This window comes from Leptonychotes weddellii, chromosome 2, assembly GCF_054177405.1.
Source record: "Leptonychotes weddellii isolate Sample4059 chromosome 2, ASM5417740v2, whole genome shotgun sequence".
NCBI classification, from domain to species: domain Eukaryota; kingdom Metazoa; phylum Chordata; class Mammalia; order Carnivora; family Phocidae; genus Leptonychotes; species Leptonychotes weddellii.
The window spans coordinates 100,157,323-100,172,782 of NC_138370.1; the positions used below are offsets into that span (position 1 = coordinate 100,157,323).

General features: G+C 35.4%; 1 protein-coding gene across 1 annotated transcript in view; it reads left to right on the top strand.

Annotated features, from left to right (window-relative positions):
- The window catches only part of PPA2 (inorganic pyrophosphatase 2), a 58,360-nt gene extending 45,375 nt beyond the window's left edge, over window positions 1-12,985 (top strand). Inside the window, exons 8-9 of the mRNA XM_081813130.1 lie at window positions 1,288-1,373; window positions 8,705-12,985. Coding sequence (XP_081669256.1) covers window positions 1,288-1,373; window positions 8,705-8,891 — 273 coding nt within the window. The 3' untranslated portion in view covers window positions 8,892-12,985. The remainder of the gene's footprint in view (window positions 1-1,287; window positions 1,374-8,704) is intronic.
- The last annotated feature ends 2,475 nt before the right edge of the window (window positions 12,986-15,460 follow it).

Sequence of the window (15,460 nt, forward strand, 5' to 3'; positions counted from 1 at the left end):
CTTCTGTTTAAAACACAGTGCCTAACTCAGGAAAATTAAGTTTTATCTCTTCACCATGTTTGAAAAGATGACTCCTGTGCTATCTAGATTTTTCCTGCTGACCCCTTTAAGCAAGTGGAAAAGTGATTCTAAATATTCATAATTATCTGAATGATTTGGTTAAAAATCTTTCCTTATATTATCCGGACAATAACTTGGCTTTTTTGTCCCATTTCTTTTTTTTTTTTTTTTTCTGTTCAGACATCTTGGCTTTTTCCATAGTTTGGCTGTTATGGTTTTTGTCCCATTTCTTAAGTGGAACTCCCCAACACCACTTCATTGAACCATACTCGGGCAACAATAGAGCTGAGAGAACTTTCTTTTTTTCAGAAGTGAATTTCTCATTACATCTTGGTTCCCAAGATTCTTTATTTTCTTCATTTCTTACCATATGTGTTTAGTTGTCATTGAAGGAGAAAGGAGGTAGTATGAATTGGTTAATATATAAGGACTCTCCTTAAGGAAAACTAACAACATTTCGGGGGGGGGGGCGGGGAATCAAAAGAATTTGCTGCTTTGGAATAACAAAGCAGGTGTTCCTTTAGATATGTATCTAGCAAGAGGCATGTATTGTTGATTTTGCATTTTGGGACACAGTATGAATTTATACTAAGAAAAAATTTGAGAATGTGTAAGAGGTTTACTTAGACAGTGGGTATTCTAGAATGATTATACAGTTAGACTGCAGTTTTGATGATGATGAAATTAATAGGTATAAGCATACTTATAGGCAAGGGACTAGACTAAGCACTTTGCATACAACTTACTTATCCTTTCAACAGCTGGATAATTTTAAATCAGGTGTTGGCAACTTTTTCTGTAAAGTACCAAATAGTAAATATTTTAGACTTTGTAGGCCGTATGGTCTCTGTCACAACTACTCACCTCTGCCATTGTAGTGCTAAAGCAGTCATAGGCCATGCACAAATGAATGGGCATGACTATGTTCAGTAAAACTTTATCTACAGAAACTGGTGGTGAGCTAGATTTGGCCTCTTGGCCCTAGTTTGCCAACCCCAAATTACATTATCTCCATTACCTTCTACTTAAAGATGAAGAAGTTAAGACTTAGTGAGATTAAGTAACTTGCTCAAAAGTCACACAGCTGATAAAAACGGATGCCAGAATTTATACTCAGGTTTGCCTAACCCCAGAGCTCATATTCTTAAAAATAAACTGTCATAGTGAGAATAGTTCCATGCAAGTATAATGATGTGATCTTTATGTCTGTTTTTGGTTTGGAACTAGGCTTTTGCTCTTGAAATTATTAAATCTACTCATGAATGTTGGAAAACATTGCTTATGAAGAAGTGTGATGGAGGGGCTATAAATTGGTAAGAATTTGTCTTTCTGTGCAATGTTATTTTATTATTAATGGTACTAAACAGCCATATTACGCTAGTCACGTCTGATTTTTTTTTTTTAAGAGTTGCAATTTTTTTTTTTTTTTTCATTTAAAAAGTGCTTATGGAAAGCAATACCAAGTGCTGGACACTGTGAAACTAGGAATTGACATGGTCCCTTTTCCCAAGGGATTTATAGTTTAGTGGGGGATACTGTTGAGTAAACAGGCATTTTAATTATAATACATTGTAATATGTGCAAAGATGGGGTAAAAAAAATAAGTGATTTTCAGTATGCAAATGGTTATTTTGTTTATGTGTAACTAGCACATCATTTCTTGATGAAATAGTAATAAGCCTTTTTTCCAACATGATCTGGATCACTAGCTGATTGATGAAAGGGAATCAAATGGTAGTGACATACATAACTCAAACATTGTATTCCTTTTTTTTTAAAATATTTTATTTATTTATTTGACAGAGAGAGACACAGCGAAAAAGGGAACACAAGCAGGAGGGGTGGGAGAGGGAGAATCAGGCTTCCCGCTGAGCAGGGAGCCCGATGTGGGGCTCCATCCCAGGACCCTGGGATCATGACCTGAGCCGAAGGCAGATGCTCAACTGACTGAGCCACCCAGGCGCCCCTGTATTCCTATTTTAAAACATTTAAATGTACGTTTATTTACTCCTCTTTGGATATAGTGCTAAGACCTTTTCTATATAGGTCCTAAATAAATTATATATATTCTAACATAATATAGAATAGAAAACCAAGATAAGATTCTCTAATCCTTAAACCACTTACAGTTAAAAACTCATATAGATTTTTAGGTTCTTTTTTCTAAACCTTTTTTACAGTTTTCTTTAACACCAAGTTATTATAGTGAGTCACCTTTATTGAGGCTTTTTAGCCTTAGTAGTTTTAGAGCCTACTTATAGAACCTATTCTCTTTCTACACTCCCTTCTTTGATGAGCATAATTACTGCTTAAATTATGAAATAGTAACAAGGGCAACTCACATAAACAGGTTTAGAAACAAAAACAGTGGGCTCTGATAAGCCTGACTGTAGGAAGCAAACACAGATTCTATAGCATACTACCCAACTTCATTGTCCCCTTCTCTGAATCAGGAGAAATTGGGAAGCTATTCACTCTCCAACAAATACTGATTTGAGGGTCTTCTGCTGGGGACTGTGCCTGTATTAGGATTATTGCTGTGACTACAATAAATAGAGTCCCTGCCCTTTTGGAGCATGAAGTCTGGGAATCAAGAAAGACATTAAAGAAATCACTAGAATAGGGGTGTGTGGGTGGCTCAGTCAGTTAAGCAACTCTTGATTTCAGCTGAGGTCGTGATCTCAGGGTTATGAGATCAAGCCCCATGTCAGGCTCTGCGCTGAGCATGGAGCCTGCTTGAGAGTCTCTCCCTCTCCCTCCGCCCCCCCCCGCCCCCGCTCACATGCTCTCTCTCTTAAAAAAAAGAAAAAGAAATGATTAGCGTAATCAGGCAGAGTAAGTAATTAGTCTAAAGAAATATTTTATCCATGTCATCGAGAGGGTCATCTTGCCTACAACACAAATGCTTGCTTGGGCATTATACCTTCAGATTCTGTTCTCTTGTAAGTTCAAGTAATACTGTCAGTTCGTTGATCTTCTCCTTTCCTCTTACCTCTTATGCAAACCACTCTTTTTTTCATCATAGTCTTAAAATTTAGGCGGTTGTTTCTAATTTAAATAATACAATTTATTAACAAAACTGGGTATAACTGAATGCCTTCTAGTCCTGACTGTCCTAGTAATTAGTAGACCTAGGTATTCTTTATGATATTCTAAGATAGTCTAAGTGAGATATTCATGTGGTGAGCTCCTCTAAAAAGAAGGGGTCTCTCGGTGTCCAAAGAAGTATTTGCTTGCTGTTTGCTTTCGTCTTCTTCCTTATGGTACTTTCTGAAAAGCTTTTGCAGTCCTTGAAGGGTTTATGTTTTCCAGGTTCCTCAGCTACACAGCTAGAGACTATTGCTTTGGTTAGTTTTTCTGTCGCTTGATGTCATTCCTTCCATGCTGAGTCTAATTATCTTTACTCTGAGGGTAACTTTATTTGTACTCTCTGGAGTCATTTTTCTGTAGCCTCCTAGGTAATGATAAGGATTATGTTAACAGTAAGAATTGCGATTTATTGAACTTTGTACTATCTTTGAAGTGTTTAATATGTGTTATCTAATTAATACTCACAAGAATCCTGTAAGATACGTATCATTGTCTCCATTTTACACGTAAGGAAATTGAGACCACATAGAGATTAGGTGATCTGTCTAAGGTCACACCAAGTGGTAGAGCCAGGATTTAAGCCAGATTCCAAACTTATTCTCTTACCAGCTATATTCTACCTCTATCTTTTTAAAGAAATACAACTAAATAATTTTTTTAGCTTAAAAATTTTCAGGACATAAGTTTCTGGGCATAAATTTTATGCATCTAGATACTTTAAAGTCAGAATCTTCAGGTTTTAACTCGTTTTGTCCATTTTCTTATATCACTACTTGATTTGTAAAAATATATTCATAGTAGTAAAGTTTTTATTTCCTTTGTCTTAATAAATTGCTTCTTTCTCTTAATTCCTTAAAATATACACTGTTACTGATTAGCAACCTCCCCCCTTCCTTTTTAGCCTGTTTTCCCTACTCAGTTGAGTTTAGGTCCACATTTCTTTTTTCTTTTTTCACAGCATTTCTCTCAAATCACGTATAGTGTGTTGTAATTACCTAGGAAAACTTGGAAAATTCAAGTGCATTGTCTTCTTCTTTAAACCTAGTGAATTAGGATCTCTGAGGAGTAGGGTCTAAGCATTTGTATGTTTTAAAGCTTCCTATATAGGTGCTTCTGATAAGCCTCTCTGCTTTAAGAACTGTCAAGTCCCAACTTCTAATAGAAGAGCAAACAAGTCTTCTAGGATTTGGCCCCTGCTACCTGTCTGCCCTCATTTTCCATCACTTCTTGCCTCTTACTTCAGTTCCAACAACTTAGAAACACTTGTCACCCCACAAACACCATGCTCTGATTAACTTCCAGGCCATTCATGCTGTTTCCTCTGCCATGATTGTCTTCTCATTTCTTGAACTCGATAACTTACTCCTCTTTTTGAGACATAGTTTTGACTTCGCATTCTCTAGGAAGCTTTCCCCCAGACTAGCCTCCTGCTAGCTGGCATGCCAGGACACTGCGTTTCTTGCTCCCTGTGAACTTCTGTCATTGCATTTACCAGTTACTAACTGCTTGGTTTATGAATTTGTCTCCTCTTCTGAAACATAAGCTCCTCCAAAGCAGATGAATAAAGCTACCTTATTCATCTTTATATTCCTTATGCCTGACATGTAGTAGCCACCCAGTAAATACCTGTTGGAGTAAATTGTTGACTAATATTTTAAAACCAACAGGTATTTGTTGTTTCTCAAATCTAGTGCAACTCTTCTGCTTCCAGGATCCCTGCATGTATTAAATTCTGTAATTGATACTTTGAGTAGTCTCTTTATGTTGTTATTTTTATTCTTTTTTGCCATTGCTTAGTATTTACTCTGAAAGCTGCATATTCTTTTAACGGAGAGAATTTGATTATTTCTATTCTTCCCTAAGGTAACTTTCCACTATGTTGTAGGAAAAATAGAGTTTTTGCCATTTGAGTTTTACTGTCCAGCTCCTTTTGGTCTTTCTTCCACCATGGCTTATTTATCTACCTTATTTTTAAGAAATCAGAAATGTACTTTTCATTTTGCCAGGTTATTTTATTTCACTAACCATTATTTATTCAGACCCATCTGTTTTCCAAACTTTTCAAGTTTTGATGGATTCCCAGATGCACTTCTAGAGCATCTGAGTTTTTTAATTTAATTTTTAATTCAGTTTTAATTCAGTTTTACTTTATTTAATTCAGTTACTTGTCATTTACTCGTAAGTTGTTTTATATTGCAACTGTTTTCATGTTTAATGTACTCTATATAGTACTGTCAGAATTATCTTTGACAAATATAAATGTGATTGTCATTTTTGCTTAAAAATATCTTGTGGCTCCCTTTGATCTTGGAATATAATCCAGCTCTTCTATATGTTAAACTACTTTTCCAGCCTCATGTTCTGTCCTCTCCTATCTCATTGTCTTTCCTCCGTGAATGCCTGCTCATTCTTCAAGAAGCAGTTCTGCAACGAATTTTTATTTCTTTTGGGCAGGATTACCTGTACTCTCGGATGATTGCTGTATACTCCTCTGTGTAGAACTTGGAGTGTTTTATTATTTTTTTATGCTTTAAATTGAGTTTGTATCTGAGCACTTAGTGACAGGACTTGACACATAGTAGTTTACACATGCTTACAGAATAACTGTATATATTACATATATACAAATATGTCTTCCAAATTGTGTAGGTCTTAAAATTGTTTCTTTTTACCTTTCTCGTGGAAGGTGTACTTGATCTATGTATGGAGAATTCCAGTTCTTTTAGCTTTCTATAGGTTTACTTTAACGTTATTTTTCTTCTGTAAACTCTGGAGGCTATGGTCCAAAATCATTGTCATTCTTATCTCCTTAAATTTTTTCTCTCCTTTTTTCTTGACTACTTTGCTTTAGAATGAAAAGCCTTGGCAAATCTATATCCTGGACGCTGTCTTTGAGGATTCTCATGACTTTGATTTGAGATTGTCTTGAAGAAAATAATTTTCTCTTTACTAAAACGTTCCATATTGTTCGCCTTGTAAATTTCATCTTGTATGTGTCTATTATTTGCAGGTAATTTTTTATTTCTATATCTTTTTATTTAGTCAGTTATTTTGCATCTATTATGTATCTATTAATACACCTTTTTATTATTTTTAAATGCAGTTTGGTTTGTCATCCACAACATTTTTGGTATTGCTGATCATCTAATGGCATGTCTGCTTATTTTGGTCAGCAAGATTGTGTATAGGCTATATAATGTTTGTAACTTTAGAACAAAATATTTAGTATCTTATTATAAAAAGGAAAGCAGCACATTCTCCTTAGTCCTTATTTTAAATCTCATTTATAATAGACACCTTCACCTTAGTCATCCTTCCTTTAAATGATTACACTGCTTCTCCTCTTGCAGGCCATAGTCATAGTTTAAGACTAAAAAGAACCCTAAATATTATAACCTGCACAGGGGCTCCATCATTCAGTATTGTATCCCCAGCGTCTAGACATGTCCCTAACATTTAGTATAAGAATAATTTTTTGAATCAATAAATATGAATCAGTATTAACTATTTTTACGTAAGGGCAAATTTAGAGAAAATAAAAATGTTTCCTGAGAACATGCCTTCAAACATTTAAAGTACATTAAATCCTGAGGGAAATATATTACAACCCAGATTGTATAGTTTATTTAACTAAAAGGATGTCGATAAGGAAGTTGGCACTGTTTTTTAGCTAACAAAGTGCTAATAGAAGAACCGATTGGAGAAAAAGTAAACAAGAGGCTTTGTGATCTCTCATCTTTATCTTGGTGTGTCTTGCAAGAATTTCTTAAGTCTATTTGTATATACCTTACATTTCATTCTTGAAACAGCCATTACTAATAATTTGTCCAAGGTGAAAACGGCAGAGCCTTTTGGCTTTCCTCAGTTCCATTGGTTACTTGTTGAGATATTTTACTGGAGATATTTAAAAAGTTACTCAGAATTTTAAAAATTTACATTGTTGGCTTTAATATTGACTCTTTTCTCCCATATCTGTTGATGGTTTGCTTTGTCGTAAGGGGCAGAGGGTTATTTTAGAAATGGGTTATCAGATTTAACATAAAATACCAGATACCCAGTTAAATCTAAATTTCAGAGCAATATGCCTTTTTAACATAAATGTCTCATGCAATATTTGAGACATACTTATACTAAAAAATAGTTTGATCTTATTTGAAATACAAATTTAATTGGGTATTCTGTATTTTATCTGGCAGCCCTATTTAGAGAAGACTCCCCTGTTCTCTTACCATCATTTTCCCAGAATTTCCAAGGTATGTTTTACTTTGGTTTAGTTATAATGTTAAAAACATTGTATATGGCATATTTAGCATACACCATGCTTTCCTTAGAGGACTAGCACTTAAGACTTCGCAGTGTCTAATTTTTTGCCTTGTTCTTTTAAAATTTAGTTTTGACATTCTTTAGGGAAACATCTGACTTATAAGGCCTTACCTTTTTCAGTTTTTAGCCTACTTAAATATGGACTGTGGAAGAGAGAATACAAAATAGTATTAAAGATAATGCCAACTTGCATCAAATATTATTCATGCCAAGAATGAAAATAAATCCCACATTGTGAGTCTGGATAGAAAGCAGAACAGCCACTTAACTGTAATTGCTATTACCCAATGTCTGATTACAGACAGATACAATTACAAAGATAAATAAATAACTAGACAGATCTTTTTATCAATATATCCCAAAATATTTCACAAAAGCCATTATGAAAATGCATTTGATAATATATATCTCTTAAGTCTACTTGGAGGGCAAGTATGTGTGTGTGTGTATGTGGGTTTCATCTTCTTTAGGGATCTGCTAATTACTTTTTCCTTTGGCTTTAACTCCTCTACTGCCTCTTTCTGTATCCATTTTAATCTGATTTCTTTGATGAAATTTTTAAAAATCTTTCTTAATATGTTTGGGAGGAATGATGCCTCTGCTTTCATCCAGGAAGTAGGAAATACACAATGGGTGACATGCTTGTGGAGACAGCCTGTCATTCCCCATTGTGTGGGAAGGCTTTGACCATAGAAGGGGCTCCTGCCTACGCCTTCCTGACCTTCCCTCCTGTGAGAAAACCGAGTTTGCATATTCATGTGCTTTCCTCTCACCACTCTTGGTTTGCCTAGCCTTCCACACCTGTCTGAGAAAGAGCTACCATAGCATCTTTCCCTGGCCAGCTACAGTGTTCATCACATCACTTAGATGAAAATTCTTCCTTAGAGTCATCATTCTGTGGGTCAGGTTTGGTTTTTCTTTTCCTCACTAAAGGCTAAGTGTAGTTGTGGTGTACAGTCTTTTATATACCAGGAGATTATTTAGATTTGTATACTATTATTTAAATTTAAAAAAAATTCTAGAATGTGCAGTGCTGTGGAGCACTATATTTATAACTTTGCCTGAAAGAATGTACAAATATCTCAGTTTATATTCATTCAGGTCCTTTTTCAGTGGATGGAAATAAATTACTGGAATTCTACATTCAACGTGGAGTATTTGGAGTTGGTTTCCTTTTTTGGTAATTGCTTCTTTTTTATCCCAATTAATAATACTGTCTTTTCCTCTCCAGCACAAACGTGCAGGTATGTGACAGCCCTTTCCATTGCACTCAAGAGGAAGCAAGATCAATAGTTGAACTGGTAAGGGGCAAATATTCAAAGCATCCTTTAATCTTACAAATGTCACAGGGAAATCTAGCAGAAATTCTGAAAAGTCTAGCAATGAAATGTATCAAGTCTTTTGGGAAGCATAGTTAAAAAAATAACATTAGAATCTATTTTTTTTTAATCTGGAAAATTGAAAATCTTTTCATTGAATTTTTAAATTCTGTTTTCTAAAGTACATTAACCACATTGGGGCACCTAGGTGGCTCAGTTGGTTTAAGTGTCCAACTCTTGCCTTCAGCTCAGGTCATGATCTCCTGGTCATGGCTCTATGCTCAGCAGGGAGTCTGTTTGAGGATTCTCTCTCTCGCTCCGCCCCTCCCCCCCCACTCATGTTCTCTCTCTCTCTCTCAAAAACAATTTAAAAAATACCCTTAAGGTATATTAACCACTTAACTAATTTCATATGAAGCTACTTTTGTTAAAATCACCAATTTATTGTTTATATGCATTTACTCTCCTTGTACTGTCCTGTTCCCATGAGTGACCCACCATCCATTGTCAAAATTATGTTTGGCTGCTGGTGCATGTGCATTTTGGCTCAAGAAAAATGGAAGAAGACTATTTCTCCTTTTTTTCCCCATTTATAGGCTGTCTTGCAAGCTTTCCTTCTAGCTAAGATGATATCCTTGGATTTTTACATATCTTAGTGATAAGGCTGCCTGGAGGCAACTGAATTTATTAGGAAATTAATGCTTGATTTGGAGACCACTAAATAAGAAAATTCATATTCAGATAATCAGGTAATGTTGCTATATAAAGTGTGTTCAGGATTGGTCATAGCCTAGAAATCCCATTTATAAATTAAGCTTTTTCTTTTTAATCTTAAACTAATTATGAAATTGAAACTAGTGAATTTAGATCTTTACTTCAGGAACAATGAAAATGTTTACTCACTGTGGCTGCTTTGAATTTTTTTCCCCACTAATTCATCAGCTGTTGAATTAGTACCTGCTGTGTGTGGTAAGATTCTAGGTACTGGGCATGCAGTATTAAAGAAAAGACAAGAAAAACCTCTGCCCTTATGTAGCTAACATTCTAGTTGGGAAAATGGATAAATAAATACAAGGAAAATAGGGCGCCTGGGTGGCTCAGTCGTTAGGCATCTGCGTTCGGCTCAGGTCATGATCCCAGGGTCCTGGGATCGAGTCCCACATTCGGGCTTCCCGCTCTGCGGGAAGCCTGCTTCTCCCTCTCCCACTCCTCCTGCTTGTGTTCCTGCTCTCTCTATGTCTCTCTCTGTTAAATAAATAAAATCTTTAAAAAAAAAAAAAAATCAAGGAAAATATATACAGCTGACCCTGAAAAATGCAGAGGATTAGGGGTGCTGACCCCCCTGCATAGTCGAAAATCCATGTATAACTTTTGACTCCCCCAAAACTTAACTACTACTGATAACATAGTTAACACATGCTTTATACGTTATATGAATTATATATTGTGTTATTACAATAAAGTAAACTAGAGAAAAAATGTTACTAAGAAAATCATAAGGAAAATAAATACATTTGGTATTGTACTGTATTTATTGAAAAAAATCTACTTATAAGTGGACTTGCACAGTTGAAACCCCTATTGTTCAAGGATCAACTGTAGTGTGTCTGAACGTAATAAATGCCATTATGAAAAATGGGCAAGGCAGAGGGGATGAAGTGCCAGGAGTGGGATTAGAGTTGTAGTTACTAAAAAGGGAGTCAGGGGCAGCCTCACTAGGAGAAGACTGACATGAGTCAAGATTTGTAGAAGGTAAGAGTATTAGCCAAGTGAAGGAAAAGCATCCCAGGCCACAGTCCCAAAGGACAAGAGGATGCCTGACATGTTCAAGAAATACCCAAGGAAACACAGTGACTGGTGGAGTAGAGAGAGTCTAGGGGAGACAGGAGGAGGTGAGATCAGAAATGTTTGGATCTGAGGGGTGGAAGCGGTGGCAAATTATTATGAAAGACCCTGTAAAATAGTCTGTAAAGACTGTCTTAAGAAATTTGTTTCTTATTCTGAATGAGATACGGAACCACGAGCTAGTTTTAAGCAGAGGAGTAATTGACTTAGATTTTGACAAGATTACTCTGGCTGCAGTGATGAAAACAGATTATAGGGAGGTAGGGAAGATCAGGGAAGCCATTATTCGTAATGCAGGGTACAATATCAGTTTATTTTCCCCAAGTTTTCAGTTTTGTATATATGTAGGTTATATTCTGAACTTAGTTCTCATCAATATTTATTATTCTTTAAGGAGAAAAAGGAAAACAAAAAACTTTTTATCTTTGCCCAAGTAGTCTCTTGCTAATCTCAGATTAAGACTATTCCATTTTAGTTTGGGATTTATAAATAATAGGTATAATAGATTCTTGTCTTAAAATTAGCTACAAGATTAAAGTTTCTGTCTTACATCCTGTTTTTTATTTGTCTCCTATCATACTAGTAGGAAAATAATCCTCTTGGAAAAAAGAATAATTGGAGGACATGGATGTGATTTAGATAGTTAGATCTGAGGTAAGATTAGAATTCAGAAACATTAATATCCAGCTTTAATTACTTGGTGTGGTAACTTTGTTGTGCTTCATAATCATGAAGAAAGTGCTAAACTGATTATTCAGAAAATCCAGATGCAGAGAAATCAGTCCTTCTTCACTACTTCTAATGGAGCATATCATATATGGGATTTCACCATTTAAAATATGTAAGTTGAAGAATTGCTCTATTTGCAGCATCTAGTGATTCAGGAACCCAGATTAGATAATACTTCCTTGTGAAAATTTTACTAATTTAAAATAACGAAGTTCTTTGTAGTCAGAGTATTTTGACTTGGCATTTCATCTCTTCAGAACTACACTGAGATGTTTGAATCAAAATTATTCAGGTATATATTCCCAGATCTCTGTTTTGCTATATACTGAGCATTGCATTGATGTCAAAGTACTATTAGTTTTTGTTTGCCCTTTGGTTGCTCAAAATAACTTAAGACATTGAAGTTATCCATCAAATTTGTTCACATTCTGACCACATCAATCCTGGGATTATGTAGAATCAAATTATAACCCCAGAGTTTATTAGTGGGCTTTATTAGAGTGAGTGAATGCATTCTAACAAGTTTAATCAACAAGATCTATATTGATAGAATACTCAGGATGAGTTGATTAGGTGAGATTTTAGGATAAATTAACTGCTTTGGCAAATGGATACTTTTAAAATACAAAAAGAAAAGACATGGATTAAACTTTTGAGTGATGAATAGAACTGTTACAGGAAGCGTATACTTCTGAATATGTATTGATGAAAACACAATTAAGTGTAAGTAGCATTGAGATATTAAGAAAAAAATCATTAAGTAGTTACCTGACAATATGTACAGGTCATAGGAAGAATATTGTCATTATAACCAAGAAAAATAAAATAAAAGCCGACAGCCTGATGAGTATTATTTGGAAGCATCTGAGAAACAAAACAGAAAATAGCTATAGAAGTAATTTGTCATGCATAGGTCAGGTCTTAAGAAGGATAGTGGATCTGAAGAGGATAAGGAGAATTGAAATGATCAAAAGAATTATGGGATTTTGTTTTGGATGTAGATGTTTGAATTATTTACAATCATGAAAGGCAAGGCTGTGTCAAAAGCAAGACTTGTGCAGATCTCAATACACTGGGGATCCACAGAGGCAGAGAGCACTGCCCTGTTACTCTGGGAGTCGGGCCACAGCGTGGGTCTCTGGCAACAAGAGTAACAGTCTGTAGTAGTTCAACCAGAGGACCACCTAATTACATGTCTGGGGATATTGTGTCTTTTTTTTTTTTTTTTTAACTTTTATGTAGCTTTAGAGCCAGAAAATAATGGGACTTTGCAATTCTTGAGGATGGTGTGACTAGAAATTGGAGCTTTATTTCCAGGAGCAAGATTCAGAGCATTTATAGGGAACAAAAAATGTGTGTTTGTGTAGGTATGTGCACGCATTATGTGATTTGCCTTCCAGATATAATATTAATTGCTATTGATGACAATTTATTTGACTACTGGGATTTAAGATGCTACTTTTAGGATCCTTTACTGTATGTAAATATTTTTTGAAAATATGTTGAGTCGATTGAAACAGTTTATAAGCTTAATCTTATAGACATATGTAATTAGAGAATGCATCGTTTTTTCTAGTACATGTGGACACTTCCAAAAATTGAGTATTGGTCCACAAAAAGAGTTGCAAAAAAAAAAAAAAGCCCAAGAGTTGATGTCATGGAGACAACATTCTCTTGTCTATAGTATAATAAAGTTTACTTATCACTTATGAAAATATTAAAAGAAAAAACCCCAAACCCATATGTTTGGAAACTAAAAACACTTCTGAATAAGTTATACCACAACAAAACAAATTGTAAGGAATCATAAAATCCTTAAAATTGAGTGACAGCTGGGTTGCTATATGTCAAAACTTCCACAATGCAGCAAAAACAGTTTTTGAGAGCAGTAAAATGATATAGCAGAAATGAAAACTGAGAGGCCAGATTCTGAACTCAACAGTTACTCTGTTCTTTTTCTTATCTTTTAACATAAGAAAGAAAATTACAAAGAGTAGAGCAATTTATTTTATTTTTTTTAGTGGAGGGAGGGACAGAGGGGGAGGGAGAGAGAGAATCTTAAGCAGGCTCCACACCCAGCACGGAGCCTGACACAGGGTTCAATTTCACGACCCTGAGATCATGACCTGAGCGGAAATCAAGAGTCAGACGCTTAACTGACTGAGCCACCCATGCGCCCCTACAGCAAATGTTTAATGAAAGAAAACAGATAATGGCAAGGATCAATTAAAACAAAAGCTGGGTTTCTTTTTTTAAGAATAATAGAATAAACAAAACTATTATAGGAAGGATGAAAGAGAAAGCACAAATGAAAATGTCAAGAATTAAAGACATAATTATGGACATAGATATTTAAATAATTAGAAGGGAATACTGTGAGATGCTTTTGGCAAGAACACAGATGAATTGACAATTTTGTTTAAAATAGAAATTACCAATATTAAATCAAGAATAAATGGAAAAGTACGAATAGGGAAGTACAGCATAATGAATTTTTTAAAAAATAGAAGATGAATATACATAATCATGAAAATGGCCTTTTCTCTCATATTAATTAATGAAATCATTTGATTTTTAATCAGGATCCTACTAAGGTTTTTGATTGAACTTGACAGGATGATCCTAAAATTTATATGGCGTAGTAAAGGCCGGGAATAACCTAAAAAGAATTGATAAATTTAAATAAAGTTTAAAAAAAAACAAAACTGTAAACAGTTACAAGATACCATAAAATGAGGTAAAACATAAGCCATTGATTGGGAGAAGATATTTGCATAGAAATGACAGAAGATTTAACAACTTATTCAGATCAACAAGAAAAAGATAACCTCGTAGGAAAAAAAAAATGGGCAAACAATATAAATGGACAGTTCACAAAAGAGGATACTTAAATGGCCAGTAAACGTGAAAATTTGCTGTATCTCACCAATAATCAGTGAGATCAAACTAAGACACAATAGGGGCACCTGGGTGGCTCAGTCGTTAAGCATCTGCCTTCAGCTCAGGTCATGGTCCCAGGGTCCTGGGATCAAGCCCGCATCGGGCTCCCTGCCCAGCGGGAAGCCTGCTTCTCCCTCTCCCGCTCCCCCTGCTTGCGTTCCTTCTCTCGCTGTGTCTCTCTCTCTGTCAAATAAATAAAATCTTAAAAAACAAAACAAAAAAAAAACTAAGACACAATATAATTTCAGTTACCATGTTGGCAAACGTGTAGAAGTCTGATTTTCCAGGTGTTTTTAAGCAAGTGGGGAAAGGAGGCCTCTCATACTTGTTGATATGTTTGATGGGAGTATAAATTGACACAACTACTTTAAAGAGCAATTAAGTAATTGTAAGTAAAGTTGAAGATACTTAGAATCCACTACTCAGAAATTGCTCTTCTAAGTACACATGTGTGTTTATGTGATCAGACATGGCAAAATTGGAAACTGACTAAAGTCTATGGATAAGAGCTGGGTAAATAAACTGGTAAATTTATGTGGTGGAATGCTGTGCCACAGGCAAAATACGGAAATTGGAACTGTGTGACTCTTCATGGGTAAAACCTGAAAGTGCAGTGTCGGGCAGAAAAAGCTTTTGCAGCAAGACATTGTGCATAGTATGCAAAACACCCAAAGCAGTACCATATATTTTTATGGATACAAACTGATAATGGTGTTCACATTTTAGAAACATAAATAAGAACAGTAAGCACCAGCGTCAGCATGGTGGTTACAGGTTACTTCTGAGAAGGGAAATAAATACGATTTTAATTTCTGATGAGTAGGGAGAAAAAGAGACTTCTGTGAAGTTTCTAAATAACGTTAACTCTTTTAAAAGTGTAGGGAGTAGGTATGTGTTATAATTGTCTCTGCATTTTCTGCATGTTTGAAGTATTCATAATTAAAAAAATTTTTTTTTTTTTTTTTAAAGATTTTATTTATTTGACAGAGAGAGACACAGTGAGAGAGGGAACACAAGCAGGGGGAGTGGGAGAGGGAGAAGCAGGCTCTCCGCAGAGCAGGGAGCCCGATGCGGGGCTCGATCCCAGGACCCTGGGATCATGACCTGAGCCGAAGGCAGACGCTTAACGACTGAGCCACCCAGGCGCCCCCATA